This window comes from Myotis yumanensis, unplaced genomic scaffold (genome assembly GCF_028538775.1).
Source record: "Myotis yumanensis isolate MYYU_CA2020_CCGP unplaced genomic scaffold, mMyoYum1.0.hap1 SCAF_4, whole genome shotgun sequence".
In the NCBI taxonomy this organism is placed as follows: Eukaryota; Metazoa; Chordata; class Mammalia; order Chiroptera; family Vespertilionidae; genus Myotis; species Myotis yumanensis.
Window position 1 is genome coordinate 7,441,846 of NW_027223755.1, and position 13,698 is coordinate 7,455,543.

At 43.3% G+C, this 13,698-nt stretch overlaps 2 protein-coding genes across 2 annotated transcripts in view; one reads left to right on the forward strand and one right to left on the reverse strand.

The window, feature by feature from the left end:
* Positions 1-619, reverse strand: part of WDR70 (WD repeat domain 70) — a 197,018-nt gene extending 196,399 nt beyond the window's left edge. The window contains exons 1-2 of the mRNA XM_070411814.1: positions 516-619; positions 354-413 (exon numbers count right to left, since the gene is read on the reverse strand). Of these exons, the coding sequence (XP_070267915.1) occupies positions 354-413; positions 516-540 (85 nt within the window). The 5' untranslated portion in view covers positions 541-619. The remainder of the gene's footprint in view (positions 1-353; positions 414-515) is intronic.
* A 4,484-nt stretch (positions 620-5,103) lies between these two features.
* NUP155 (nucleoporin 155) overlaps positions 5,104-13,698 on the forward strand; it is a 47,061-nt gene continuing 38,466 nt past the window's right edge. The window contains exons 1-5 of the mRNA XM_070411815.1: positions 5,104-5,326; positions 8,107-8,244; positions 8,786-8,882; positions 9,850-9,920; positions 12,558-12,650. Coding sequence (XP_070267916.1) covers positions 5,170-5,326; positions 8,107-8,244; positions 8,786-8,882; positions 9,850-9,920; positions 12,558-12,650 — 556 coding nt within the window. The 5' untranslated portion in view covers positions 5,104-5,169. The remainder of the gene's footprint in view (positions 5,327-8,106; positions 8,245-8,785; positions 8,883-9,849; positions 9,921-12,557; positions 12,651-13,698) is intronic.

Genomic DNA, 13,698 nt, shown 5'->3' on the forward strand with positions numbered 1-13,698 from the left:
AAAAAAAAGTGAAAACCATCATCACCACTTAGCCACCCGTTGTCGAAAGAGCCGTCACCTTACAGACCGCAGCCGGCGGTGAGCTGTCAGCCTGAGGACGCGCCTAAAAGCTCCCTCCACCAGCCCGGCCCTCCGCGCGGGCTCACCGCACCCTCTCTCCCGGCTTCCCCGGGTGTCACCCGAGCGGCCCGACAGACCCGCGGGAGTTAGAAAACGGGGGCCGGGGGGGTGGGGGAGTGTGGAGACCCTGCAGATACACACTAGGACCTGGCGCTCGGACGGGGCGGAGGTGCCCGCTCGGCCTCCCCCGCCTGCGGACCCGAGAACCCTGCAGGGGTCGGGCACTCACTCACCGAACCCCGTGAAGCCCATGGTGACCGCCAGCTGCGGGTCCGGTCCCGACGTCTCAGCGCCTGTCACGGGGGCGAGAGGAGGAGAGAGAGGGGGCCTCGTGAGTGCGGCGCCCCCGGAGCCCGGCCCGGCCCGCCCCGCCCGGCTCGCCTCACGGGACCCACCTTCGGTGGGCCCCGGGCGCTCCATCGCCGCCGCCCGGCGCAGAGCCAGCGGCAGCAGCAGCCCACACAGCCGCGAGAGCGGCGCTGAGGACCCGGCCGGAAGTAACTGCTCGCGGCGCCGGCGGCGCCACGGCCAAGAGCGGCGCCTTCCGCGGCGGGACGGCGGCCTCCGCGCAGCGCCGCCCTGGCGGACGGGAGGAGCATGTGCGCGCCGCGCCGCCGTCCCTCTCCACGCGGGATGGCACCTTCCCCTGAGCGTCTCCGACACCCCTTGCATGTGAGATGCGATCACAGCCAAGGTGACCAACCCGCACGGAATCTTAAAGAAAACCCTGCTAAACGCCCTTTCTTTGCATTTTGTCCTCTATGAGGAAACTCGCACAGTTTTCCACCTTTTGAGTATATTTTAAGGAAGAAATGCATATGGAAAAGTACTCACCAGCTAAAAAGACCCGGGTAGTTGAAAGAATTGTCAGAAAGTTCCCTAAAGCTTATTCTCTTAGCCCACGCCGCCCTCTGACTGTTAGCCATGCTTAGTTATGGAGTTTCCTTCTCCACAGCAAGGCCTCCCAACGCCCTGCATTCACTTCATTGTATTTTCACTTTTCATTGGTTTTAATTACTTTATAACATGATTCCTTGTCTGTGCTCTGAATGAATGGCATACTTCGTATCTCTATATTTCTGAATTCTAGCAAAATCATCTCTAATCTTACTCGATGTTGCTGAATGCAAATATTTTCATGAAATTACTCCTTCGTCCCAGCACTACCTTAATCTATCTCAAATTATGCTTTACCTACAAACCCTGTTAATGATCAAGTGTAATATCCTTTCCTTTGTTCTTAAAATAAAATACAAAATTAGCATGCCCTCCAAAGTGTTTCCAGCTTCAGCTTTTCTATTCTCTACCAGGTGAGTCTTCTTCAGCTGTCGAAGCAGTCCCAGAACACGACGTCCTGAATGAAAGTTCTGACTTTTCGCCAATCCCCATGCCCTTCATTTAACCCTATTCATGCCGCAGGACTCAAATCTCAATTTTCCTGTAAGCACTTTACAGACCTTTATACACCCCAAAGTTAGGCCCTCTATCTGTCACGCAATCTAATCCTGGGTCTCAGTACTTGTGAAACGAATAAAAGAATGAATGAATAAAAGAAAGTAGGTGTGAAAACAAAAGCTACTCCTCTTATATGCGGGATGTTATGTAATTTGGCACAACAAAGTTTGGTTTCATCCCAACAGATCTGAACCACAAGTGTCAAAAGTCAATGTGACCTCACATTAATAAGGCTAGTTCATTGCACCTGTAACAAAATAAGTTGATATTAATGCCACTGTCTCTTTTCTGACTTCAGATAAACAGGCCTTAGGTAGTATAACAGAACTTTACAAATAGAGCGTTTGTGTAACCCATACCCCAGGTTTATAAATAGCTATTTCAGCTCCTCAGTAATCAAGGACTTGATAGGGCTTAAGATGATACTTTCTTTTCATTAAGACTTTCATTTTAGAGCAGTTTAACACACAGCAAATTGAGCAAAAGGTTCAGAGATTTCTATTATCAACATCTCCCACCAGAGTAATACCTTTGTCATAGCTGAAGAACCTACATTGGCATATCCTAATCACCTTAAGTACATAGGGTTCACTCATTGTGTACAAACATATACTAGTAATGACAGGTGTTCCATCATAATGGCATGATATAGAATATTTTCACTGCTCCCAAAATTGTCTGACCTCTACCTATTCATCTCCCTTACCCACATCACCAAACCCCTGGTATTTGTACTATCTCCATAGTTTTGTCTTTTTAGATGTCATACAGTTGGAATCATACATGTAGTCTTTACAGATTGGCTGATCTCAATAATATACATTTAAAGTTCCTCCATGTCTTTTCATGACTTCACTGCTCATTTCTTTTTAGCACTGCATAATATTCCATTGTCTGGATGTACCACAGTTTACTTATCTTTCACCTACTGAAGGACATCTTGGTTGCCTCCAAGTTTTGGCAATAATGAATAAAGCTGCTATAATCATCCATGTGCAGGCTTTAGTGTGGACATCTTTTTAGATCCTGTGGGCGATCTAAAGGAGCAAGGTTGCTGTATCATATGGTAAGAATAATGTTTAGTTTTGTAAAAAAACTGGAAAACAGTCTTCCAAAGTGGCTGCACCATTTTGCATTCCCATCAGCAATGAATGAGAGTTCCTATTCCTTCACAGCCTCACCAGCATTTGTTGTTGTTAATGTTCCAAATTTTGGCCCTTGTAATAGGTATGCAGTGGCATCTCATTGCTGTTATAATTTGCATTTCCCTGATGACATACGATGTGGAACATTTTTCACATGCTAATATGAAAGACATAATATTACCATATATATACTTTGTCAGGGTGTCTGTTAAGGTCTTTGGCCCGTTTTTAAATCAGATTGTTTCTTATTATTGAGTTTTAAGAGTTCCTTGTATATTTTGGCTTGCCGTCCTTTGTCAGATGTTTTTCCAAATATTTTCTCAGTCTGTGACTTGTCTTCTCATTCTCTTGACATTGTCTTTCACAGAGCAGAAGTTTTTAATTTTAATAAAGTCTAGCTTATCAATTATTTCTTTCATGATTTTGGTGTTATATCAAAAAAGTCATTAATTTACCCAATTTCATCTAGGTTTTTTTTTTATATATTTAACTGAAAATTATATGCAGAATTTATCTCAAAAAGTCTCTAAAGCATTTTATGTAGGAACATTCTTTGGACCATCCACAACTAATTTGTTTTATAGTTGTGCATTTTATATTTAGGTCTGTCATCCATTTTGAGTAATTTTTGTGAAGTGTATACAGTTTGTGCTTACATTTATTTATTTACTTTGCATGTGGATATCCGGTTGTTCTAGCACCACCTGTTGAAAAAAATCCCATTGTAGCTATATAAAATTTTAAACTACTAAGTGCTAGAGGGGAAAAAGAAAAGGAAACTGGAAATCATCAACCAGTGGGAAAGATCATGACCATTAAAGAAAAGTCACAGAAGATGTATTTGCTTTTGATAAAAGGTAGGGGGAATAATTGCACTACTGGAGACTTCCATACTGAACTATTTTTTTCCTGTTTTGTTTGCTGAAACATCTTCAGAATGAAATTGTTAAGTATATATATCAGGGCAACTTTGATTTTCTTGCAGCAAAGTGAATTTTTTCATAAATTTGAGCAGCAGATTAGCACAGTGTTCAGAAAATGAGTTCCAGAACTAGAATGTCTAGGTTCAAACCTGATTCTGATCATGTGATCTTAGGTGAGTTACTCAGGCTTTCTGTGCTTCAACGATCTCATCTGTTAAGAGGCTAAGGGGAATTAAATGAGGAGGACTGCTTGAAAAGAGTGCTTTCATGTAACCTCCCAAGTTGCCTTCTCTATCAAATGAAGCCTATCTTGCCTCTCCCTGCTCATTACTCCTATTTCAAATGCACGCCCTGTACAACAGTTTCGGTGCTGCACTCGATTGCTTTGCTGGTGTGCCCCTGCCCAAGGCACCTTTCGCGCGGGAACGCTGTCAGTTTGATGTTGCCGGCACTGGGGACACAAATGAATTCCGTTTCTGCAGGACTGGGGGGTCTTTTTTGTAGCTTTATAGCTGCCCCTCTACTATGAATGCAACGACGGATTAGAACCGTCTGCTTCCTCTCTGTAATGAGAAATAAGGCAAGGCAGCAGCGCCCTGAACGCCGCGGACGATTCTTCACGCACATCATTCTTTTTTCAGTGTATGTTTTTATTGATTTCACAGAGGAAGGAAGAGGGAGAGAGAAACACCAATGATTAGAAGCCTTGATCCGCAGCCTCCTACAGCCTGCAACCCAGGCACGTGCCCTGACCTCCGGGTCCACAGGTCGGTGCTCACCCACTGAGCCCGCATCCTTCTTCACAGTCACGGGCCACAGGTCCAATAGCAGCAACACACAAACAGAACAGCCTAATCCATTTCCATTTACACTGAAGCCCGTAAGAAATAAGGTGACATGTTGGCTCCTATGTGAACTGTCTCCGACAACGCGGTACCCACCCCCGTCCACTCTCAGCTCCTTGGGGCGCCCGAGACATGGGCGCGCAGACGCTCCTCTCCAACAGCTGCAGCTGTACCCACGAGGCTGCAGGCACCCCGACCCAGCGCGCGCAGGCCACCGGAACCGAGCGGAGCGCGCGGCGCGGCCCCTCCGCCCGGCGCCTCCGCCCGGGCCCGGCCCCTGCGCCGCCTCCCTCCCGCCCTTCTCCCGGCCCGCCCCTCCGGCCCCTCCCCGCCCCTTCCCCGGCCTCCCTTCCTGCCCCAGACCCCCTCCACGCTTGCCCCCTTCCCCGCCCCCTCCCCAGCGCCGCGCCGCCGCCTCTCCCTCCCTTCCTCCCTCCCTCCCCCGCCCCGCCCCGGCCCGCCCCCAAGGCCCAGCGCCCTCAACGGCTCCCGGCCCGGGGCGCCGCGACTGAGCCTGCGAATCCCGCCCCTGAGGAACCGGAAGTGCGTCATGCGCCGGCGCCGAAGCGCTCGTTTGGCGCGCGCGCCGTCCGTGCCGGGGCTGCGCTAGGGGCTTGGTTTCTCGCCTCTTTCTCCGCGGTGCTCGGCCTCCTCCGGACGCTGGTGTCCTGGCTTTCGGGGATGCCGTCCTCCCTGCTGGGCTCGGCGATGCCGGCCTCCACGTCGGCCATGGCCTCGCAGGAGGCGCTGGAAAGCGCGGGGCGGTTCATCGACCGCCAGTTGCAGGATGACCGCATGTACCCGGACCTCTCCGACCTGCTCCTGGTGTCCGCCCCGAGTGAGTGATCGGCGCCGCGGGCGACTCTCGCTGGTCCCCCTCCCCGGGTCCTTATCCCCCGGGGGCCGTGTGCTGCACATCCAAGAGCGAGAAAGCGCTCATGGGCAGTCCCTCCACCCCCCCCCAGCATCCCCTTCTTCTCTGCACACATCGGAGAGGGTAGGAAGTGGGGAGCAGACGCGCGGAGGCAGAGACCCCCACCTTCACCGGCCGCTCCTGCCTCCTCGGGCTTCTCCCCCAGGCGGGGTGGGCGGGAGCGCCAGGTCCGAGCCTCGGCCTTGTTCATTGCTCGTGTCACTATTAGAGTAAAACGGGAGAGCAAACCAAGTTCATTTGGACGCAGGTCAGGTCCCCTCAGAGACATGCTTTCCATGTATAGAGTTAGTGTCATAGGAAGTGCCGGGAGGTGGTAAAAGCTGCCGGTGGAATGAAGGCAGAGAAATCAACCAAGATGATGGGCAGGGAGGCTAAGGGCGAGCATGTGCCGGTAAGGAAAGGGGCCGGGGAAATGTTTAACGGTTACATCATGGCTCCTCCAGGCATGTGGAGTTACATAAATGGCTAAGGGAGGGGGGGAAAGTGACTCCTTGGTGAGGTGGAAATGAGGGAAAAGCAGAGAAGTGTAAGTAAGATGGAGACAAGATTGTTGGTGAGCCAGAACCAAGATAAACAGGATAATCTGTGCAGTGTAACCCTAAGAGACACCTCTGGCGATTTATACGACGTGTTCATTGAGTTAGACTTGTAATCAGAGAAAAGACAAAAAAAAAAACATAGCAACGGTAATATTTGTTCCTGACAGTTACTTTCCAGTGGGCCTGTCCTGTAAGAGCTGAGCGGCCTATTAGCAACTCTCCTGCACAGCATGACGCACCTTGACCTCCTTAGGTGTTTGAAGGCAAGATATGAATAGTCCATACATTCTGGCCTTTCATCATATCTGAGCCTCATCTTCCTTCTTCTCCTGTACACACACCTGCCTCTCCCATCTCATCTCTTCCCCTCCTTCTGTTCTGTTCTCAGCCATAGGGTTCCAGCCACACTGAATTCAACCCTTTTTCCACAAGAAGCCCCTTCTTTGGCATTTTATTTTGCGTGCACTCTTCATCATTTCCGGAATGTCCTTCCCTCTTTGGCAAACAGTTCTTGCAGACTCCCTTAAATATCACTTTCTTCCTGACCCAGTGAGCTGGATGGTTGAGCCTCGCCCCCCTATGAACCAGGAGGTCACAGTTTGCTTTCCTGTCAGGGCTTCTGCCCAGGTTGCTGCGCTTGATCCCCAGTAGAGGGCGTGGAGGAGGCAGCTGATGGATGATTTTCATCATTGATGTTTCTATCTCTCCCTCTCCTCTCTGAAAGCAATAAAAATATATTTCTTTAAAAAATATATCCCTTTGTGAAGGCTTTCTTAGCCATTTGCATCTTCACCAGAGTTATTCATTCTGTTCTTTGCATCTCCACTGCCATTTAACAGGTGCCATGTTCTATTAAAATCGGTTTTTAGACTAATTGGGATGTCTAGGATTTGCTTCAGAAGATGCATTAGGGAAGGAGCAGACAGTGATGTAAATGAAATGTGATCGGGCATGATATTGATAATCGGTGAAGCTAGGTAATTAGCACATAGGAATTGATTGCATTTTTCTCTCTGGTTGCATATATTTTTAACATTTCTAAATGCATTTTAAAATTGTCTCACATGTGAATTTCCCCAACATCTTTGTACTTTAGAGAGCCTGAAAGGGTGCCTGAGCGAAATGGTCATCAGATTTAAACGCTTTGTTCAGGACTAGGAAATACAGGCTGAAGGGACCAACCTGCTCCTCAGTGTCTGGCTTCTAGAGTAAGAGACATGTTGCAAGGAGAACCCTTTGTGGAGCAGTCTGTGGGTTTTGCCTCAGTAAAATATTGCTTCTGTTGTATTGTTTGTATTTATCTTGTTGGTCTAGGGCAGTGGTCGGCAAACCGCAGCTCTCGAGCCACATGTGGCTCTTTGGCTCCTTGAGTGTGGCTCTTCCACAAAATACCATGAGCAGGTGCGCACGTACAGTACGATTGAAACTTCGTGGCCCACGCGCAGAAGTTTGTTTTCGGAAAGGAGATAGACGAAACAAGTATACAAGACGAGTGTGGATGGGAGAGTTGGAAGGGGTCGACCTCAGCGAACGTACCTCAATCAGATTGAGGACGTTTTTACCAAAGGCCAGCTTAGGAGTATCCTAATGAAGTTAATAACAGTGTACCTACCTATACAGTTTAAGTTTAAAAAATGTGGCTCTCAAAAGAAATTTCAATCGTTGTACTGTTGATATTTGGCTCTGTTGACTAATGAGTTTCCTGACCACTGGTCTAGGGGGAAATCTAGTGGAAAGGGTGTGGATTATTTTAATCCATAAATGTTTAAGTGAGAAAGGAAGTAGCTATTTTTTCTCCCAATCAATATTTTATTTGCCCACAATTGTTAGAGCTAAGAATCACAAAGCAGTTTTTTTATATATCCCATTTTAGATTAATTAATAATAGAAAAACACTAAAATATTGAACCAACCATTTTCTTGTTTATGGAGTACCTGGGAAAGATAGCCTTGTTTGGTGCCCCCACCTCAACATTGACATTTCTCAGGTCTCCTTTGCATCAGGTTATAATTACTTTATTCTCTCTATACTTTCAGAACCACCAGAAGCACAATTTTGTTGTAGCTTGCAGTACTTTTGTATGCCCACTTGATGCCCAGACATGAGTAATGTTAAGTGAATGCTGCATTTGTTTATTTCTTTAGATAGTCCCACTGTTTCTGGCATGTCGGATATGGATTATCCTCTACAAGGACCTGGTTTGCTGTCAGTACCCAACCTTCCAGAAATCAGCTCCATCCGAAGAGTTCCTCTCCCACCTGAACTTGTTGAACAGTTTGGACGTATCCTATTACTTCGTATTTAATGCTTAAAAAAACTTTTTAAAGATGTTTTATTGATTTTTAGAGAGAGAGAGAGGATGTGGTCAAATAGCATTATTTAGAAATGACAAATTATACTTATTTCTGTCCTATACTATGGCTTTCATTAAACTCATTGGAAATCAAGGTATTTCATTCTATCAAAGAGTGGACAGATCATGATTTTTTAATCATAAATTTTAAGATTTTAATTTTTAAAAAAATATGTTTTTATGGATTTCAGAGAGAGGAGGGGAGAGGGAGAGAGATAGAAACATCAGTGATGAGAGGCACTCATTGATTGGCTGCCTCCTGCACGCCCCCGACTGGGATTGAGCCCACAACCATGGCATGTGCCCTGACTAGGAATTGACCAGTGACCTTCTGGTTCAAGGGTCGACATTCAACCACTGTGCCACACTAGCCAGACAATCATACATTTTATATCAAAGTCTTTTGAAACAAGTTTAAAATAGAAATTTATGAGATGGAAATATTTTTACCTTACATCCACACCACTCAGATATGCAGTGTAACTGCATGATGGGTGTGTTTCCTCCTATCAGCAGAGCTTGGCTCACAATTGACAGTGACATATTCATGTGGAACTATGAAGATGGGTATGTATTTAAGGCTGACATACGTTAGCATGATTAGAATTTAGATGATCTTATTGCACTTCGTGTTCTTATTAGACCTTGCCTGATGGATGTTTCATTCATCTAACACCTGGGTCAGTGTTCCTCAGTGTGCGCCCCACCACTGGGGTAGGGTTAAAGCAGGGACTGCTGGAGCAGTTCTGGATGAGGTTGAGTTCATTTGTAACAAGCTCTGGTGTCAGTGTAGGTGCCACTCTGAGTGGCAGGGTTTAGGTCCCAAGCTCTTTATCCTGCAATAAAGATAGTCTGTCAATACTTCTTTGAAAGATGGTTTGACTTTTTTTTTTTTTTTTTTTAAATATTTTATTGATTTTTTACAGAGAGGAAGGGAGAGGGATAGAGAGTTAGAAACATCAATGAGAGAGAAACATTGATCAGCTGCCTCCTGCACACCCCCCACCAGGGATGCGCCCGCAACCAAGGTACATGCCCTTGACTGGAATCGAACCTGGGACCTTTCAGTCCGCAGGCCGACGCTCTATCCACTGAGCCAAACCAGCCAGGGCTGGTTTGACATTTTTAAAGACTTCTGTCTTCCTTGCATTTCTACAGAATGGGAGACTGTTGATTTATAGAAATGACTTTTATGATTCTCTGCTTGACCTGTGTGTAAATTAAATGTATGTAATAGAATCTGAGTGAAGGCCCAAGGAATTTTTGTGTAAAGTTTGTTGATCTAGTGATCTCACTCATGGCTTTTTGGTCCTCTCTACACTCTTATCTCTGTCCCTACAGTAGATTGCTGTTAGAGACCTACAACTTGGGTGGATTGTTTTTTTTTGGAATGGGGAAATCCATTCCTGTTTTCCTGGTTTCTGTGTAGCCTTAGGCAGGCCTCTGTACCTGGGTCTTGGAACTGAAACAGTTTGTTTGCTCATTTATTTTCCATTATGTTCTGTATAACATGTTTTTCTTCAACTATTGACAGAGGAGACCTTGCCTATTTTGATGGACTTAGTGAAACTATTCTTGCTGTGGGGCTTGTGAAACCAAAAGCTGGTAAGAAATAAAGAACAAGGATCAAAGTTATGTTTGTATACACACAGACTTCAAATACTTTAGGATTAAGTGACAACACATTTTAAGTCGGTGAATTTCCTATTGAAATTTTTTCCAAATTCTTATCTATCTATCTTCTATATATATATAAAAGCCTAATATGCAAAGTATCCCCTTGGGAGTTCGATTACTTGCTATGATGTGTGCAGACCACCAGGGGGTGGCGCGGCATGAAGGAAGGCCCCGGGGAAGCAGCCAGCAGCGGGAAAGGGAGACCCCAGCCGGCAGCTGCTAGAAACCCTATCTGTGCATGAATTTCAGGCACTGGGCTTCTAGTTAGAAATAAAGTAATTAGGAATAGTTAACGGTTTACTTACTTTATGATAGCATAAATGAGTCTGCCTCTAAAATTATTAAATTATAGTTCTTGAATTTGACCTTGCTTACCATTTGTTTCTCTTGATTTACCTGAAGTTTTTTGCATTGTACATTTTTCATTACTTACTATAAAAACCATTTTTGTCTCTGCATTTCTCTAGTATTGGTAGCCCAGAAAAGTAAGAACAGAGTTCAGAATAAATCTTAGATAAGTCACAAGCATTGTTTAACTTATAATCTCATTATGGCAGATCTTTTATCAGAGCTATTGCCAAGCAGAATTGATTGATTGAAATTTAACATGCATCTCTTTTTTTTTTTTTTTTTTTTATATTTTATTGATTTTCTACAGAGAGGAAGGGAGAGGGATAGAGAGTTAGAAACATCGATGAGAGAGAAACATCGATTCAGCTGCCTCCTGCACACCCCCGACTGGGGATGTGCCCGCAACCAAGGTACATGCCCTTGACCGGAATCGAACCCGGGACCCCTTAGTCCGCAGGCAGACGCTCTATCCACTAAGCCAAACCGGCTAGGGCTAACATGCATCTCTTGAATGCACCTTCCTACAAAAGGAATAGTAGACAAAGTTAACTTGTTTGCAAGGCCTAAATAAAACTGTTCTAAGGTCACAGAAGTTTTGAGATTATAGTAATTCACCTAAGAACAAATGCAGTTTTATGCAATTTTTAGATGATTACTTTGGAAATGTATTTTTTTTTTTTTTACATAGAATTCAAAATCATTCTTTACCCCGATATGTGTATCTCTGCATTTAAAAATTATTAATATAAATGTCAATAGCTGTTCCTTCCCCATATTTAATAAATAGCAATTGTCCATCTAAAATAATTAGTAAAATTTTGTTTTACTTAAATACAAATTTCATCGCAAAATTGAAATTATGATGTAGTCTTTGATTTGGCAGCAAAAGTGTCATCTTTGATAATTAAACAATTCTGACTTTGCTGTCAGTAAATCCTGAAAATTCTGACTCTCAAACATATGTTAAAGTCATTAACTTTGAGGTCATTAAAGTAGAATGTAGGACTTCTGTGCCTTCAGCTTCATGGTCTTGAATCTTGATACACAAAACTGGCTTTTAAGCCCCTTGATATTCATTAGTGAAAGTAAAACCAAGTCATGAAATTAGCTTTATTGTATTTTATATGACATTTAACCCCCTTAGGTAAGCTAAATGCATATGTATAAAGAGTCGCCCATAATCATAACATAAGATATTCATTTTATTCCTATCAGTGGGACACTATTTTTGGACATCATAACACAATTACAGTGACACTTATCATGCCATGCCACACTTCTCAAGTTAAACAATACCTTAGCAAGCATTAACCAAAAAAAAAAATGTACTTAGGAATGTCCTCTGTGATACTGTAAATTACCTGGTTTTGATATGTAATCTCACTTGGGAAACCGATTGACATATAAGCTCATTTCTGTTTCTATGAACTTGATTACTCCAGGTACTTGATACAAGTGGAATTATATACTATTTATCATTTTGCCACTGGTTTATTTCACTTTGTATGATGCCTTCAAGGTTTATCCCTGTTGTAGCCAGAATTTCCTTTTTTTAAAAAAAAAAAATATTGATTTTTTACAGAGAGGAAGGGAGAAGGAGAAGGTTAGAGAATTAGAAACATCTATGAGAGAGAAATATCGATCAGCTGCCTCCTGCACACCTCCTACTGGGGATGTGCCCACTACCAAAGTACATGCCCTTGACCTGAATCGAACCTGGGACCTTTCAGTCTGCAGGCCAACGCTCTATCCACTGAGCCAAACTGGTGAGGGCCAGAATTTCCTTTTTTAAAAGGCAGAATAATATCCATTGTATGTATATCCACGTTTTGTTTATCAGTTCATCTGTTGTTGGACACTTGGGCGGATTCCGCCTTTTGGGTGCTGTGAATTAGGCTGCTCTGAATGTGGACATACAAATAGAAGTATTTATATATTAGTAAATCTAAACTATTTTGTAACATAACACTGGTTTTAAATGGCATTAAATACTGAAGTGTTTATTTCCTAAAGTGGTTCTTTTTTGCTATTTACTTTTTTAAGTGGTCATAGGTAGTAATATTTTAACAACAAAGTGAACTAAAGTGGGTTCAGACTTTGCATATACTATTTAATAACTAGCTCATTGTAATGGCAAAACCTTATTCTATAAATGCTTCAATACTGGCTTTTGGTGGGGAAAATAATCCCAAACCCATGTCTACTTTATCTTAGGCATCTTTCAACCTCATATACGACACCTCCTGGTTTTGGCAACCCCTGTGGATATAGTGATTCTTGGACTCAGCTATGCTAATTTGCAAACAGGTATAGCAACCCACATACTGTGTTTTTTAAAATAAAAATATGTTGGTGAATTTAATGTTATAATTAAAAACCAATTCATTAATTTAACTTTCTGTGCTATTTGCTAACAGAAAAATCATATTTCCCTATAAATATGGCTTATTTCAGGATAGTAGCTCCACAAAGTATTTTGGATTGTATTTACCATATTAATGTGCACATTTTAAATGTACAATATAAACGGAGGGCAGTAGAAGAAGAATAGTCTATGCTAGTGAGATTTTCATCTATGTTCATGAGGGATATTGGCCTGTAATTCTCTTTCATTGTGTTGTCTTTACCTGGTTTTGGAATTAGGGTGATGCTAGCTTCATAGAATGTGTTTGGAAGTGTTCCTTCCTCTTGAACTTTTTGTAGTAATCTGAGGAGGATAGGTTTTAGTTCTTCCTTGAAAGTTTGGTAAAACTCCCCTGAGAAGCCGTCTGGTCCTGGGCTTTTGTTTGCTGGAAGCTTTTTGATAACTGCTTCAATTTCTTCCATAGTTATTGGCCTATTGAGATTTTTAGATTCTTCCTGATTGAGTTTTGGAATGTTGTATTTTTCTAGGAATTTGTCCATTTCCTCCAGGTTGTCTAGTTTGTTGGAGTAGAGTTGCCCGTAGTATTGTTTAACAATCATTTGTATTTCTGTGGGGTCTGTTGTTATTTTACCTCTATCATTTCTGATTTGGTTTATTTGGGACCTCTCTCTTTGCTTCTTGGTGAGCCTGGGCTAGTGAGATTTTCAATAATACCTTCAATGTCTTTATTTCTGGTTCATTGAATGGCCATTTTAACATGAAACACTGAAATATAATGCATTATTCTTTACCTTGAGGTAAGAAGCTCTCAATTTATTACAGGCTCATTCAGTGGTTTCTTTTTCATTGTTTTGGGTGAAACAATGTTGACTCAGTGACTCAAATTAATTATTATTACTGCCACATTCTTAGACTCTTTTCCAAAATGTAATAATTGGTTTAGTTTTTTTATTGATGTGTTATAATGCTATGTATTATAATTATATGAAT